General features: G+C 36.7%; 1 protein-coding gene across 1 annotated transcript; it reads right to left on the bottom strand.

Moving 5' to 3' along the window:
• LOC134819330 (uncharacterized) lies at window positions 1-9690 on the bottom strand. Its single transcript, XM_063829234.1, has 13 exons — window positions 9389-9690; window positions 9025-9179; window positions 8638-8779; window positions 8365-8509; window positions 8037-8186; window positions 6413-7914; window positions 6089-6195; window positions 2203-2356; window positions 1597-1693; window positions 1331-1426; window positions 890-1080; window positions 700-743; window positions 1-513 (listed from the first exon to the last, which is right to left on the bottom strand). The coding sequence occupies exons 1-13, from the start codon at window positions 9581-9583 to the stop codon at window positions 381-383; spliced, it is 3111 nt and encodes a 1036-aa protein (XP_063685304.1). The 5' UTR covers window positions 9584-9690; the 3' UTR covers window positions 1-380.
• Window positions 9691-18403: the final 8713 nt, after the last annotated feature.

Below are 18403 nucleotides of genomic sequence, written 5' to 3'. Positions count from 1 at the left end.
AAATCAAGAGAACACTAGAAAGCATTTTTATTAAATATTGCAGACTATATTGTTTTTATTTTATTTCACAAAATTACGCCTTTATGAATGTTGAAAATATATAAATAATTTTATGTACATAACAAGTATCACAAACCTTCATAATAAACCAAACTACATTCAAATTATCCAATCAAAATCAATTGAAAATATGCACTATTCTACAAATTAAACGATATCTAAAAAAGAAGTGTCTGTACATACATAATGTTATGAATGTAGCCAAAATGTTGTTAAAATCTAAAGGAATTCAAAAATTCATGAAATTCCACGACACCAAAAATGATGAGTATTCACGTGAAGGAGGAATCGCAAATTCAAATATCTTCGGGATCAGATGATCAGTCATCAGGCAAACTGTACTCGATATCATCACCATAGTAGTTCTTGACAGTCAAACTGCCCTGACACAGTTGTACAATCTCCCACAACTCTTCATCCTCTATATCATTACAATACTGCAGACTTATGTACCTGCCACGGGTTTGTTAGCCACGTGATGTGTTATTTTTAATAATATTAGTTAACTTGTAGTAATATGTTAATATACTTAATATATGGCATTTCATCAAGTTGTACTATTTTAGGAAGCTGATATCTTGAAGAAAGTATTTTGGTATGCAGATGTATTTTAAATTGATCTACTGTGATACAACTCACTGTAAGCGAGGAGCGTACTGAGCACTTCGTACTCTTCTCCCATTCTGTAGGAGAAGTAATAGTGGTTATTATACATTAGCACAAACCTTAACTTGTCATACATTATAGGCTTAAAAAGTCTTATCAATAAAGATGAATATCATGCTAGTCTTCCCACAAATCACATTCATCGATAATTATATTATCATACCTCCATTGTAACAACCATCTTCCTAAACAGGTCTGTAGTAATCTGCTTGTGGCCGTCAATAGTGAGCTTCCTTAACTCGTGACAGTGATGAAAGAGCAGGGCTAGCTTAGTGTCTCTCATTCCAAAGACCCAGCTGGCATCCAGTTCTTGGAGGCGAGGTAATCCTACTGCTAGTGGAGTCCATACCTCATCTGAAAAGGAGAGGGTTTACATTTATATGTTGGGATGTTCAAAAAAAGTAGGATAATAAAAGTGAGACTAAATGGTAGATTTCATACATATAATAATGGTATATTCAATGTATATTCATTATTCAATGTACTGTATATTCGAATTAAATCGATGTACTGTATTATATTCAATGTACTGTATTTCACGACATCAGTGATAAAATAACAAAATGCTTGGATATATATCTAATTTATCACCTATATTTACTACCTGATATCTCCACGTTAGTTGAAATGTCAAGTTGGACCAGGTTAGAACATTTTGCGATAGCCTTCAAGGTGCCAACACCAATTCCACACTGTCTTACTGCAAAAATTAATAACGCTTAAGTTTCAAAGTTCAAACTTTCAATCTTAAAAATTCGGCAACAATCAAACAAAATCTAACATAACAACATGATTATGGGACAAGACAACTGACAAGCGTGATACAAAAAACAATTAAACTAGTTTAACTAATAAATGACTAAAACTTACTCATGAGTGTCTGCAACGAAGAGGAATTACTGGTTATCACTCGGGACAATCCCACATCGGTCACCTCATCACACCAACTTAGATTGAGACTCTTCAACTGAAATATGCAATTAGCGCTTCCAGACTCAAGGTTAAAGTTCAGAAATGTGAGGGTCAGAGTTTCGCGACAAAATTTAATTTGGCATTAAGATTGGATTGGTCCGGTTTTATGTAGCTTAAGGGGTATATATAGTAGGTGATGCTCCTTATCTATTCGTCACAAAATTGGTTTTGAGTAGTTTTGAGTTCTGATTCTGATTAATTACTGGCTGTTCTGCGAATATTACAAATTTTCAAATCTTCTCAATATTGAAAGAGGCAGATGATGGAGATGAGAGATTGAATTACAAATATTTATCAACTCTAGGGTTAACTAGGTGATTCCTCGGAATTTACTGACTGATTAATATGAAATCACAAACTATCACTCCTCGTAATTAATTTCAACTTCCATTTTCGAGTAGACAAATCGTAAATGACCAATAACCAGAAGTACGTACGCAGTACGTCGTACTTATGGAACGAACCAATTGCAATGGATCATACTATACCGGGTTAGTGGGTTACCTGAGTTGATCTAGCAAGGTGAAAGAGGCTGATATCAGTAATGTTGGACTCAGCAAGGTTAAGGTAGGAGAGGTTGAACTTGAACCCAGCTGGATTCAGAAGAGAGAGTATGTCAGAGTCATGTAACCAAGACACACCCAGGGTGTCCAGCGAGCTGAAAATATCCATTATCGTACTTATATCGGATTAAGTCGTGTATTGTTATTGAGTACTTATAAATGTATTTGGGCAATTCGGTAATGTAGCTACGCACGGTTGTCGGTTAAGGCACGGTAAAGGCACAGTCAATTAAGGCACAAACTACCCATAAGCAACCATTATGGTCGCTTAAGCCACAGTTAACACACGGTTGGGGAAATATAACCTATAAACATACAAGTGGTTAACTAAGACACGGTTAAAGCACGGTTAGAGTACAGCTAAATTTAAAACAGGGTAACCCCGAGATATAATTTCTGACTTGTGAGATTTTCACTTCAGGTTACAGTCTCTCAAATGGATCTCTGTATCAAGTTACGATCCTTAAAATGAGATGTCTGCTTGGAGGGACGATCTCAATAAAAAAGTTGAATCATTAATTAATTTTTTCTCAAATTTATCTATTTAACTGAAACTGCAGTTACCACCTACAATTGAAATCACTGCGTTGCGGGTTAGGCTGTGTCAGTATTTGAAATTGGTAACGATATAAATTAATGCACAATTATTGAGATTCAAAAACGAAGTAAATTATATCGAACTGATAGTAAATTGCATAATAGTGGTTATCGATGATTACAATTTACATAACCACATTAAATATTATCGTATAAATCCACATTTCAGCCAAATATAATGCTTATAAGTCGAGGTATATCTTGGTTGTAACACCGTCTTACTGAAGCGTCGTTGCGGAGGGACTAGTAGAGGGATCGCACAGTTTTCTCATTCATCGACAGGATCCTAGCAGCGTCTGCCACACTTGTACCGTTGCAGAATAACCACAATAGATGTAGAAAAGAGGATAAGGAGATACTCCGATTAGAGATAATACTTGCAGCTCTGATGGAGAGGGTGTGCACAGCTCCAGCACAGGACCAATAGAATCCATCTCGAAACATGGCAGGGGAACAGGACTTCAGCTCCATGTAGGTCTGACAATCTTCACAGAATTGGTGAGGTCGTAGAAGTTCAACATCGAGGCAGTACTGTAGTGCTAGGACGCTGCTAGGACGAACAGCGGTGGTACGAGAAGTTGTAGGTGCAGGATTTGATCTTGTCGGTCTGACTACAGGAGTAGCGTGTGTCTGACAGGGATCGATTATAACGATCATCTGATGACCCTCTGGCTCGTCGCTCCATCCACTTCTGCAAGTTCGGATACAGTGGTTACAGGTCAGGGAAGGAGGGGCAGAAGTGTAGGTAGTCCTAGGGCATATGGTGGCAATGTGGCCACTAGCGCCACAGTGAAGGCATTTAGGTGTGGGGGCAGCAGAGTATCGAGTTCCTCTTCGAGTTACCATGATGAGTAAAGTAGTAGTATTTTTAAGAGTATGTTGAATGAAAAGATGGGATGATTGTGTTGAATAAAGCTGCGTTTATATACAACTGTAATAGAGTGACAGAGCTTGTTTATTTCGGGATATGATCCATGTCAGCTGATCAACGAGATAAAAAGTTCGCATGTATTGATCGGTGTGCGGGTGGCCGTGGTGTCAGCACGCACCAAGCCAGCAAGGTTGGGTGATGTGATCTGAGCTACTGGTACATGACTGCGAAGTAGGTTGTGCAGATCACCTCGCTCAAATAAACAGGGATTACACAGGATTACACAGGATTAAAATTAAATTATAGATCCATTATCATGGACCGTCATAATTGTACAGAGATTAATGAAAACATTCATCTTTCCTTGAAGTCAGGGCCTGGGTTATCCTTAAATCTTAATTACGACTAATTCGCGAGGTTCTCACCAAATTGATAGTAAAATTGTTTAAGTTTCGTGCATTTGAATTCCGTTGACGCATATCTTCGGTGAAGCTATTTCGCTCTTCGGAGCAGCGAAGGAAATAAGTGCACACACAATTGACAGCATAGGAGCGCCTTTCTTGAAATTGAATATACTGTGGGGTGTTTGGTTGAATATTAAGTGAACGGTGGCAGTGAATATGGAGGCTCTGGTGATTTTGAGGAATTACAGTTGAGTTAGGAGACAAAATTTCCATAAGATGGACTTTGAGATTTGTTTCATTGATATTGCTTGAGTCGGTGATTTCAGTGCTTATGTCAATGAGTGGCATTTGAGAGAGATTTTTGACTAATTTCGACCTCTGTTTTGAATACAAGTCACATATGTAAAGAACATGTGACTCGTCTTCGATTGTCTCAACGCCCATACTTGATTGGCACCACGCACATAGTCTTTGCTCACGGGGTGTGTTGGAGTATCTGCCTTTTTCAATATGGAGATCATGGGCGCTGATTCTAAGTTTTGTGGTGCTATAACGACGAGAGAAGCCTTTGCATAAGTGTAAGTAGGGCTCTCGTTTAAAGGTGTGTTTGATTGAGTGATAGAATGAGAGTTTAGAAGAAGTAGATTTCTGATATTCCCAACATTTTTTGAATTGATTGGTTAGAGCTTCGATGATGTTAGGAATTCTATACTTTTTGCTGCATAGTGGTTTGATACATTGACTGAAATTTGACTGATTTTTGAGGGAGTCTTTTAAAAATTTGTGATCACTTACAGGGTTGGGCTTGGCTTTGTTGGCTGCATTTGTATTGAGAATTCGGTGCGCGGTTACGTGATCTAGTTTGTAAATTTCATCTAGTTCAAGGAGTGGTTTTATGTATCGATACCAAGGTAAGTTTAGTGATTTTTGTTCTTTTACGGCTGCAGTAACAAACGAATTCGACTTTGATTTTGTATTTAGCCTTTTAAAGTAATTTAATGTTAAGCGAATTGATTGATAAATCAGAGGAATTCTCCCTGTTTCTCCCCATACACCTACATTTGATGCTTTACGATGGACTCCCAGTGCCCATTTTAGGAATGAAATATGCACTCTTTCTTGCAGAGAGGCGCTGATTTTTTTAAGTAAGTTAGTAGCGGTTGCTTCTGTCGAGTTAATCGTTTTGCAGAGAGATTTGTTGATCGTACTAGTGGGTGTCCATATTGGAGCACCATATAATAAAATGGGCTTGATGAGAGAGTCGAACAGTGTAAGGAGTGCTTTAAAAGATAACTTTGAACGCATGACAACCCTTTTCAGGCCAAAACAGGTGTGCAGATGTGAACTCGAAGATGTGAACTCGAAGAAAATAGTGAGTAGTGAGTCTAGTGAGTACATTATTATTTAGCATGAATATCGGGATTCTTGCTTAGGAGATGTTAACTTAATTTGAAGAGCCTGGTTCCCGCCTGGTTACCTGAAGAGATCGTTAATCGAAATAAGGATTACAAATATAGGACGGTCACACGAAGCAGGGCTGTTGCTTTAGAATATTTATTCATAGCGGGAATCGCACTGTAAAATTTACAGATCGTCACATTCAGATCATGTGCTTTAGTTAACCACTTGTATGTTTATAGGTTATATTTCCCCAACCGTGCCTTAAGTGACCATAATGGTTGCTTATGGGCAGTTTGTGCCTTAACCGTGCCTTAACCGTGCCTTAACCGTGCGTAGCTACATTACCTAGATGCAGTGTATTTGAATAAACATAAAAATCATACATTGGCAGTGTTCGATAGCACAAGCTTAAAAAGTTTCGTTCTTTTAATTGTTATTTAGAACAATTTCTGCTTGTCAACTATACAGTGAAAATAATCACGGTTTACGCATTATTGTACAATGTAGACTCAGCACATAAACTGCAATAACGCCAAGAATTAGGAGCAACTGACATGAGTTGGTGGTTACTGAAGTGTTCGAGAAATGGAGTAGAGAGTTGAGTACACTGCTGGACATTCAGACACGTTAGTTCGGGACACGATGCTGCTACAAACTCCATCTGGGGACGGGTTGAGGTGAATACATCAGTCATCACATTGAACAACAAATTGTTATATATATTATAACAATTTGTTGTTATATATAACATATAGAAACTTCTACAACATTAGAATACGTTTCTACGTATCATCAGTATTTGAACAGTTAATACAAAATATTGCAAAGTTAGATTCAATGCTTTTGCAGTGCACTGCCATGCTCGCAGATCAACTCACCATTGAGTTATCAATACAACTCCAGGACAAGTTGAGTGATTTAAGTCCCTTGTTGACAGTGAGAAACCCCTTCAAGGTCAGTATGGCCAGCTCTTCCGACTGATAGTTGATATCAGTGATGTCCAGCAGTTCGAGTTGAGGGTTATAAGCGTTAGGACAGCAACTAGGACAGTGAGAGTACTTAGCGTGCTGGAGCAAGAGTTTAGCTTCTGATTTCAGTAGACTCACCAGTTCCGGGCTGTTTTCATCGTACACTTCATCATCCGTTATTTCATCTCCAGACGAATCATTTTGAGGGTCTTCAATTACATTCCCATTGATATTTTCAATGTGATGATTAATTGGGTCCTGATGAACACCCTCGTCTTCCTGACGGAGACCAGTAATAATACGATTCATTCGTCCGAAGACGGCCTCGTGTTGCTCCTGTAATGAAGACAACTGCTCGTTTAGATTTCTTATCTTTGTTAGTTCCTCCCTTTGGATCGCTTCCAGTTCCAGAGAATGAAGCAGTCTCAGTCTTAGAAGTTCATTCCGTTTAATTTCTCGTTGAACTTGACTTATAATGTACACATAGTGAACTAACCTGTCTCTGAAATGGGGGATCATAACCAACAATTCTCCAACTGATTCATGGGTATCCTTCAGGCATAAGTTACTATTCAGAACTTGATCCTGAGCACGTCCCAAACTTACAATCTGATCAAGAATCAAAAGTATCTGTCTCGCAGAGACAATAACTGATTTAGCAGCAACTTGATACGAAACATGTCGAGTAACATCCACATCATCATAACTTTGCTCAATTATCTTAATGAGGCTTGCTCTTGAAGCCTCTGCATCTTTATTGATAGAGTCCAAATGCATGAATAAGCTATCTGTGTACTCTTGATATGAATGCTGGGAAGAACTGGCCAAACCATCTAAGGTTTCAACCACAAACTCTGACCCATTATTTGAAGATGAAGGCTGTTCAGTGACAACACCCTCGTCGGTGGTGTGACGCAGAAACGCTTCTAAAAACTCGCATTGCTCTTCGACCATCTTAAGAGTACTACGAAATATTTCCTCAATGTTTTCAGATTGCTGCTCTCTGGTGTGTTGTTCTTCTGTGTACTCAACAGAATTGGTATTTTCTGGATTTGTAGTCGCACAGTCCTCAGAAACTTGAATTATGATTGAGTCTGGAATTTGGTTGTCTGATGATGAACAAGGACCCTCTGGTAAGTTATCAAGAACTTCAACAGTCAAAGACAAGGGCAATTCATCAGACACCGTTGATTCCTCCACTGATAGTTTTGCAACTGAATCTAGTAACGTAGTGTCTCTTAAAATTACTTCAACAGAAGCTTCTAGGCTTTCGTCTGTAATTTCCTTATCATGATCCGTTCCAGAACTGGATTCCTTACAAGAACCAATGCTCTTTCCATGCATATCTCTATCACAGCAACAAGATAATGGCGTTTCCAACACAAAATTATTTCGAAAGAATTCTTCTTTTCCTGAAATGTACATCCTTACTTAAACAGCTGATTAAAAATAAAAGATAAACATCTTTAGTAAACACACTATTTTAGATATTTTAAAAGCACACAATTTTGAAGAATAATTGTTATAAGCCTACCTTTAAATAATCCACACAAGTACCAAAGTGCAGTCGTGTAGATATTAGTGCACTGATTTAAATAGAGGCAACGTAATGAAGGTCCACAAAGTTCAACCACTCGTCTGATTGTTTTTGTAGTTAACTTAACGCATCCAGCAATATTTAAAACTGATTAGAGCAAGATTATGTTACGTAACAATAATCTAATATATTCATAGTCAAGACAGAACTAAACAGTTTTAAGATTTCAAGCAAGCATTCATTTAACATGATATATCTGCTAATAAGACTGACATGGTCAATGTTAAATTCAAATAGTTGTTACTTAAACGATTGAAATAACGACCTGACAATTTGAGAAGTTTGGGTCTTCTGTTACCACAATCACAACACTGAATTCTTGGAAGGTGAACGTTAGAGAATGCCTCATCAGATATCGTACACAAAGACAGGTTGAGATCCACAAGATTAGGACAGTTTTTCAACAACATCTGAAGGTGGTGTCATTTACGATAATTAACTATCACAATATTAGATAGAATGAGTGATGTACTATTATAAAAGTTGAACTTGGAGCAATAAATGCGCTTATTGAAATACAAACTGCAGGCTTAATTACCGTGACATTGTCATTTTTAACAGTCTTGCAAGCAGATAGGGACACAGATGTGTATTGTTCAGCTCGAGGAAGTATGCACTGGAAGAAGAATCCAGGTGTCATCTCAACCATTTCAAAGTTCAATTTTGTTATTTTCTGGCACCTGAATTGAAATTAGTACTATGATAATTATTAAAAACATAATTAATGTAGGTTTTTAAAATACGCTATCAAACCATTTTCCATACTGAGAACAAAATAGCTGACAATCAATAATGTAATCAACAACTGTTCAGGTTATTATTGTTCGTTTAGGTCTTTTTAATGCCAAGTTAAATTGTTTGTCATGATGTACAATTGGGATAAATAATCTTTCGGTTGTTCACAAATAATCAAGACAAAAAGGACCTTGCAAAAATCTTGTACAATAGAGAAGATAGCTGCACTAATGGGATGTCTGTAAGATTGCAGAGGGATAGCTCAGTAATTTCACTGTTAACAAGAAGGAGAAAAGCCCATTCTGGAGACCATTTGGGACAAAACTGGCAGAGAATGCTTATGACCTGCAACAAAATACTGATGAATGAAAATGTTATTTAATCACTGAAACCCAGTATATTTTTGAAAAAAAACAACTGATAATAAAGTCTAATTCAAAAACTACAATATTGAAGTGCCACAAATTTTGCACCTGTATAATATAATACATTTGCACAATTAGTCATATTATGATAATGTTCTATAATGTAACTAGACCAAAATATAGACTTACCTTTTGAGATATAGAATAAGGTATGCAGATGGTTTCATCAACATTGAAAACTTTGTCATCGTATATGAATTGAGTTTCAAAGTTAAGATGATCTGTTGATGGGATGCAGTGGTAGAGGAGAGGGCTGACATTTGATGAAAATAAAAGGTCTCTGATAAGGGTGTTCTCAGCCAATGTACACAAGGTTGGGATCATACTATCAAGCTTAAATTAGGGTTTGTTGATGCTAAGATCCAAGTGCAGTTATTGTAACAGTAATAGGAACATCATTGGTTGTGCCATCTCCATTTTCAGAACTTAAACAATGACAGGTTTAATACAGAATATTGATGATGATGAAAATCTAAATATTATAGGCTACAATGAGCATTTTAGTAACAAATAGAATGAAAGATCTGAAATTTAAAAAATAAAAACCCTTAAAATATTTACACCCCAAGTTAAAAATATAAATACTTTATTTTTAAAAACACTATCAAATAAAGTGGTTGATCAGTCACTTGTGTCATTACGACGACGTCGTTATATCAAGTCAAAATATTCCCCAAAGTAATTTAAAGACGATTCCCGATCGAAAACGTTTTTAGTAGAAAAAGTTTTTCGAGTTACATAAATATCAATGGAGATGCAATTTTATAGATAAAATCAATAAAGCTTAAAAGTGAAGCCCAAAAACAAAGTAACACACCCAACAATGGTTGAGATGTGATACATCCAAGCAGTCTAAGTCGACAATAATATCATACATGAGTTAATATAAAACTAGCTCCAATGTTCATGTAACCAGACAGGTTCTACCAATCCAAAGAGTAAAGTAGGTTTCCATCTAGTCAGTAGTAAACAGTGTCTAGCACTGGTCGTCCTAAGAGGGACTCCCCATTTATTACAGGCCTGGGTAAGGCCGCGTACATACCAATGGATAGAGCATTGGCCGTCTAATGTAGGGACTAGACTTCCCAGCTAGGCGTGGGTGGGCCCTGTAGAAATACAGATCTTCCTTCTTAGCTTGAGGTCATCATTATTCACACATTCACTGCAGATTTGGATGAACTTTGGAATATATATATAAATCATCAATTAATATAGTTAACAGTACACTCAAATTCGAGTTACATTTAAAGTGAAATAAAGTAAAGTAAAGTTAAGTAAAATTTATGACATCACATCATCACACATGTCTACAAAATATCGTCAAAAAAAGCAATCATTCGTAATACTTATTTAAGAATATTTCTCAAATTTAATTAAGGACTATCCACAATTGGTTGTTATTCATCTAAAAAGGCAACTTGATGTTGAAGTTTTTCACGCTGGTGAGCCTCTCTGCATATACCACTGCACAGCATCCCTTTAAGTATGATTTTGATTACCTGTGTCCCAATGAGTGGCACAAGGCCAAGGGTAACACAGACCCTGTGAGACCAGGATGCTTGATCTTTTGGTAGGGCCCCTCCAAATTTAACCCTCAGCCACGGTTTCTTGATCATTCGGCTGAGTCAACCGAGGGTATATTAATTTTGCATAGATCCAAAGAAATCTTGAGCTAACTCTTAAGATTAATAAAAAATTAAAAAATTCGAACCCAGGATCTAAAACTTTGGTCACAAGAGCAACTGCCTAAATGTGCCGAAGTGAAAACAAGTAAATAAAAATATAAGCAGTCCTTAATACCCAGGCCATAACATGCCTTCTGCTCAAACATTCGACATTATCAAATATATCCACATGGTCCATTGTTATTATAATAAAAAAAAAATTGTTAATATAATAACAATAACAATATAATAGACTGACCCGCAGTTGTGCAACGTTGCATTTTGGAAATATTTTTGGATGTACCACTGCATTGTTTCTGACTGATAACATTGTCTACTTTTTTGAAAACCGGCCACGGGCCTAAATATTACATATCAATCAATTACAATTCATTAACATTACCAATATTAAAAACTATCGAAAATATTCAAGAAAGTATTCTCTAGCCAAAGGGCTCAATATTTAAATCTAAATCTTCAATATTGTCTGGTTTATATCGCAACTTGGGCCCTCTGTCCCCCCCTTATCTACTTGCTATTGTTCTTTTTACCGAACCTTTTCTCGACCTGAGCGAAAAGTAACATTCCAGGCCTGAGGCCATGTTACAGCCGGGCCTACAGAAATCAAATTAATAAGGGTAATATTAAAATACGTTGTATAAAACACACACACCTAGTGAATTTTATTGACGATGTCAAAGTACCTTCACAGCTTGGCACGGTTTAAGCTTAATTAAATAAGTAAAAAAAAAAAAAAAAAATTTAAATTTTATTGCCATTACAATGAATAATGATATCATAATAAATATAAGTAGACATCCGATAATAAACTTGTTACATCCAGTACAACCCAAGATGTCAGCCGACGCGACTTACAAAAATAAAGAAATAAAGAAAGCTAGCATGTTATGTTCATTGTTCATAGTTTTTCCTAACGAGCATGCTTAGCACTTAGGCTGTACGGAAATAGCTTTAATTCTACGTCATATTAAAAACTTTACATCATTTTTTGAGATACAAAAATAAATTTTAAAATAAATAATTCTTTTGCTGCTTAGGCGCGGCACCGCGCTTGACCCACATGCTATACAGTGTGTAGCAACACATCGCTGAAAACAGAAGCTAAATGAGCTATAACATATAAGCGGTGCGCCGCGCCTAAACCTAAAACCATAAACTTTAAATATTGTCAAGATATTATAAAACGAGTTTTGCAAAATAATATAGCATGCTGACTTCGTAGGATATTACAATTATACCAGTGCCAGTTCCAAATGTGAGTCAGCGCTTAAACCAAAAGCAGTTGGCAAAAGGAGCCAGTTGCCTGCAAGAGCTTTACTAGCACCCGATTTACCACTTTTGGAGCACAAACTCAAACCTAAAACCGGCCAAGCACAAAAAATATGTTATCGCCACGATTGGGTGGATTGATTCCCAAAATATTTATCAGCACGCGGCAATAATAATATATGAAGTTCATTATCGAATTTTAGATATGCCCTGGATCGTTTAACACATATATTGTATATAAAAGGTTATTAAAGAATAATTAATGTTTGGTTCGTATAAATCGATATTAATCAATTATTTAAAATATGAAATAGTATTTGTATTTGTGTTTGTTATTATTAACTATTGAATTACGTTCGATTTAAATATTAAAACACTACTACAATACATTGCACAAAACAAAACGACGGGGACACAGAAAGGAGAAGGACAACACATCACACGGACGGAAACTGCTGCTGTTGACGAGTATCTGATTATATTAATTATGGGTCTTTTGTTCATTAAAATAAGTGTGATCATACTTCTAGAGTATATTGGGCTGACACAGTTGCTGCAAGGTTAACATTGGGGTCCAAAACCGGGAGTGTGATACAACTTAATTTCGCGTTACGTAGTAAGAGATACAAAATATAAAATATAAGATATAAGTGACTGCTAATCTCTCGGACCATCAAAAGACGTTAATCAGGGCAACGGTCTCTAAGTTAAGCTACGAGAATATGGAATCCCAGCTTAAGAGAGCATACGGAGAAGATTATACTAATACATCTTCTTCTTCATCAAGCGCAAGCGGCGCAAGCGGTGAAACATATTCCATCGGAAAACCAAAGATTAAAGAAGAGCCTGTAAATACTTATTTTCAACAGTACGACATCAACAATTCAGAACATTTTGGTGATGACCAGAGCAACCAGGAGGAAGACCCTCAGAAAGTTTTTTATCAACAAAGATACCACCAGCACAGGGATTTATATCCATCTAAGAGACCTTTCGGACAAAGACCCTTCGGACAAAGACCTGCGTTTCAAGGACAGAGTTCAGGAAACGTGTATCAACAAACTCCATTTAGATCCAGACAAGGAGCACAAGCCCAACAATCAGGACCCTTACGTTGTCATATTTGTAAGGAAACAGACCATTTGATGAGAGACTGTAAGTACAACACATTTGGAGAGAAGAAGCTTACATTCTTTGAGTCTGACTTTAAACTAAAAGACGAAGACAAGTGTCTGATGGGAGAATCGACAAATAGAGCACTTTTAGATACAGGTGCTAGTTCCACAGTGTGTGGGAAGAAATGGCTGACAGCCTTCGAGGAATCTCTGACATCAGCTGAACATGAAGAGGTCAAAGTGACTCCTTGTGAGAAGAATTTTTGTTTCGGGGATGGAGATGCAGTTACAGCCAGGATACAAAAAGCACTCCCAGTAACAATATGTGGTCAGAAAGTAACTTTAAACGTGTTTATTGTGGAAAATGATATTCCTTTGTTACTGTCTAGAGAGTCCATGAAAAAGATGAAGATGAAGATCGATACTGAAACTGACAAAGTTTATGCTTTCGGAGGAGAAGAGAATCTAATGATCACTAAGTCAGGACACATGATGATACCCATAGGACGATGTGAAAGTTCTATCAGCCAAACAGATTCTGGAAGAACTAATCATGCAACAGAAATTAAGGTCCGTCCTGTTTTAGAGGAGAAGATTACATCGCCATGGTCACTAAGTGACGATGAAAGTGATCAAGAGGAGGAGTTAGAAACATTCAGTGGAGGTGACCTTGAGATTGTGCAATCTACAGGGAGTCAGAAAGTGATCTAGAAGGAGAGCCAGAGGATCATGGAACTGTGAGTTCAGTTTCAGGGAACGTGAATCAAGACAGTGATCTAGCAAGTGAGCTAGAGGACCATGGAGTTGTGAGCTCAGTTTCAGGTAATGTGGATCAAGACAGTGAGCCAGAAAGTGAGCCAGAAATTGAGACAGAAATTGAGCCAGATGACCATGGAACTGTAAGTTCAGTTTCAGGGAGTGTGAATCTGTCAGATCTGTCAGTAAATCAGTCGGATTGGGAAAGTGTGTGTCAAACCAGAACAGGCGTGGGTGTAAAGAAGAATGACATTATCAGGTTCAGATCCTCGGAGAGTGATGATTGGAATAATGCCTTGGTGATGGGTAGAGCCGGGAAACCTACAGGGAAGAACAAAAATCTTTACAATGTACGACTGGACGAGTCAAACGGTGAACCCGTATCAGTTGAGTTGGATAACTCTGTACAAGTGCAGAGGTTAAAGATTGTTCAGGATGTCTCACGAAGAGAGGTGCAGTTTTCAGCAAGCTCGCTTAAGTCATAGATCAAGGATACTGTGAATATGTCAGAGAGAGTATAACTGTTTTGGACTTTATGCTGTAGAAAGAAATTGAATATTTTTGCTCGGATTATTTGTTGTTTGAAATGTCAATTTGGTTAAACAATAACTTTTTAACGTCATTTGTAATAAACTTTTAACTTAAAATGTGTGTGTATATATTAGTATTGTTAGAATTACCAACTTTGTAACGAGTCATTTTTACATTTTTAACCTTTCAGAGACTTTTAACATGCACGAGGTGTTTGTATTTAACAATCTTTTAACAATCTTTTAAACATTTGTAACTCTTTACACGTATATTAATTTTGTGTTTTTATGTTCTAGAGAAGTTTCTCGAACAGAAGTTTTGGGAAGGATATTTTGACAATTTTTTGTCGTTAGTTCATATTTTTTACTGAGAATGTAGTAAGTTGGGAATGTTTGATGAAAAGTTAGTGAATCCCATTTTTAGGAACCAGTCTATCCTTTCTTTTCTTTTCTCTTAGTCTGGTAACTGAACTTTGGTTGTATTTGCTAAATTTTCAACAATTTTGGGAGAAAGATAGATTAGTTAGCGAATTTAGACGTGTGTACCAGCTTTAGCGCTCCTTTTCTTTGTGTTGTAGCGCACGGTCACATTTGTCAGTTGATTTGCTAAATTTTCTATTACATGGTGTAGAGATAATAAGGATTAATAGATACAATTTAAAGTACATTTTGTACGTGACATGTGTAATAAAATTACCGCTAACAGAATATTTCAGATTCCTACTTCTAAAAGTCTAACATTTCAGTTTCAAACTTACTTTTCAGAAAGACGATCCTTTCTTCTAAAAGACATGAAAGTGTTTACCTGATATTACTTTATTAACTTGCATCTTCTGTAGGAAGTGTTAACAGGGGATGTTTGGTATTTCCTGTTGGGATGTGCTAGGAGCAGCTTGCTCAGCGTGAGTTTTTGGTTTTATAAGAATGCTGTCGTTTCGATCAACATGCTATTACATGTTCTTCACTGATCCCGAGCCTTTAGGGACTCAGTTTGAACCTGTTTTTAAACGACAGAATTTATGTATTTTACGTTTTAGAACTGTTTAGTACAGTGGTGTGTGTCAATGATTTGTTAGTGACTCATTATTGACTCTCTAGAGGTTGTGTTTAAAGCTTGAATAGCTCCTAATATTTAGTTTTAGTACGCAGTTTTTCTGTCATTAAGATAACTCGATACAGAAATCTCTAAAGATCACACTTGATTACAGTGTTGGACGGGTATTTTTTGTGCACCTGTCAGTCCTAGAACGATGCTTCAATTCCGTTCATAGAAAAGAGATTTTCGTATTAAGAACTTTGATAGTTAATTAGCTAATAGTTAGACTGTATTAATTCTATCGGACGTTTTGTACAAGTATTATATCTCTCAGATCTCACGCTCAGCGTGGAAGGCAGTCATTTTAGCCACTAGCCTGTTTTACAGCGGATGTTTTTCCCGCGTTAACAGAGATTTAATCCACTTGTACCACGTGACTCGCCGAATATGGAATAATCGTTAACTGCTTTTTTTAGTTATCTGCTTTTATGACAGTGGACATGACACGTATTAGATTTGCCTTTGTTTGAGCCGCGCATTTGTAGCTCAAACTCATAGAAAGTATCTTTTTCGTTTAGCGCGCACGACACGTTTTTGTGTTGCGTGTGGGGATTAGAATATTCTTAACTCTACGGTTTTTGCTAGAGTTTATTTCCTAATTTTAACTCGGATAGTCGGATAGTATTTTTTTAAACAAAGAAAGTATAGGGAGTTATGACTTTAAGATTGTAAAAGTCATGAGTTAAATTATTAGTAAGTACTTTTTCTTTTTTAAAGTAGGGGGAATGTTAGAATCTTAATTCTATTTGTAGCTTGTTTTTGTACTTCATATTACTAACCCTGTATCTCACTTTAGCAAAGGTTTAGTTCCAGTGATTGTATATACAGTGTTGGGGTAAAGGGACTCCAGAAGGCAGACAAGGCTCGACTCCAGACTCTAGTTGAAGTAACAGAAGAGAGAGGAGTGTCCAGTGTTTAGTTGACTCCAGACTCTAGCGTAGCAGAAGGGAGAGGAGTGACGTTGTCGACTCCAGACTCTAGCGTAGCAGAAGGGAGAGGAGTGACGTTGTTTTAGTGATCCCACAGATTCCAGTCGACAGATACTATCTGTGTTCTGTGACGTGGAAAGAGTGGTAAGTAGTTTATAGTTATAGTTTAGTAGTTTAGTCTAGGAGTTCCCGCTTCCTCTTTCACTTTCATTTATAGTTTCACGTGGATTACCTTTCACTTTACTCACGGTAGTTTTCCCCCAGGGTTTTTGTTTTATAGAACTTATCAGTTCCAGTTTTGTTGAAGTCCTCATCATTCAGAAGTCCCTCATATAGTAAGAAGAACATCATCATCAGAGTAGTAGTTTTAATTTAATAGTTGTTTAATCTAATAGTAAAAAGACATTATTTAGTTTAGTATTGATTGTGTATTAGTTAGAGCAGTGTGAGTAACTGAGTCACACCAATCACCATTTAATCACTCATTCACTATTTGAGGGTGAGTACATAGAGTAACAAGGTTACATTTGAAACACCATTTATTTGTATAACCTCTTTATTCATCTAATTTGTATTTATAATAATTGAGTATTATTTGTTATTTAATTAACCCAAGAACAGGGTTCCAACAGTAAGAGATACAAAATATAAAATATAAGATATAAGTGACTGTAGGTTTACGGATATAGCGTGGCGTCATTTTATTATTCTGGCGCGGTAAATCACGCTGGGTAATGAAATGATAGAGTTATACAGTATTTAAGTTTCGCGCGCTACGTTTACACAATATATTTGTGAGTCCGTCCCACGTTCCAGACGTACACTCCAGACAAGTCCAGACACTAGTGTAAAGTGGATGAGCTGATCAGTGTTCTGTGTTATATGCATGAATATATAGTTTCTATGTTTGACTGTGGTGTGTATTGTGTGTGTTATTTTGTGTGTGTAGTATGAAATCTATATGGACTAGTTTGTGTGTTCTTATTATAGGCACATGTCATTTCCATCAAAGTTGAGTTCTGACCATTCATCAGTGTTTCCAGCTTTTTGAGCATTGAGTAGCATAGTTTTAATGCGACCTTTAACAAGTGCAATTGGGGACGAGAAGTCAATCTTACTAGAAGGTTTAAGGAATTTATTCCACATATTCGAGGTTTTATATACAAACAAATTGGTTGCAGCGGGGTTAATAAAGTAGTTATCACGTCGGGGTGACTTTTGAAATAAATTGTACATCGGTATTGGAGTGTGAAGTTTGATTATTTTAAACATTTCAAGTAGACAGTGGTACTTATACAAATTATGCACGCAGAGTATTTTGTTTCTGCTGAGAAGGGGTTTACTTGATTCTCGTTTATAGAAGTCGGCTCCAAGTTTTTGGGATCCAATTGGGCGGGTTCTAGCACATGTTTTGAACTTATTACTGTATGCCTCTTGATCACCAAATAGAATACGAGTGCACTTTTTTTGAATTTTAAATATTGGTTCAAGCCTATTGTTCGATATGCCTCCCCACACTGAGATCCCATATCCTAGATGAGATTCGAAGAGGGTGTGGTAGAGGTCATTATACAGCTCTTTAGGTATAAATCTTCTCATACGGCAGAGTTTACCGACTTCACACTTTAATTTAGAACTAAGATATGCAGTATGAGGTTTCCAGTTAAGGTTTTTATCTATAATAACGCCGAGGAATTTAGTTTCATCAACACGTTTAATGACTGTGTTATTCAACGTTAAAATAAGATCATTACTATTACTACT

Source organism: Bolinopsis microptera, chromosome 8 (genome assembly GCF_026151205.1).
Source record: "Bolinopsis microptera isolate Bmic1 chromosome 8, MBARI_Bmic_1.0, whole genome shotgun sequence".
Lineage (NCBI taxonomy): Eukaryota > Metazoa > Ctenophora > Tentaculata > Lobata > Bolinopsidae > Bolinopsis > Bolinopsis microptera.
Note: the sequence above shows the minus strand (reverse complement) of the source record. Positions and strands in the feature narration are given on the sequence as shown.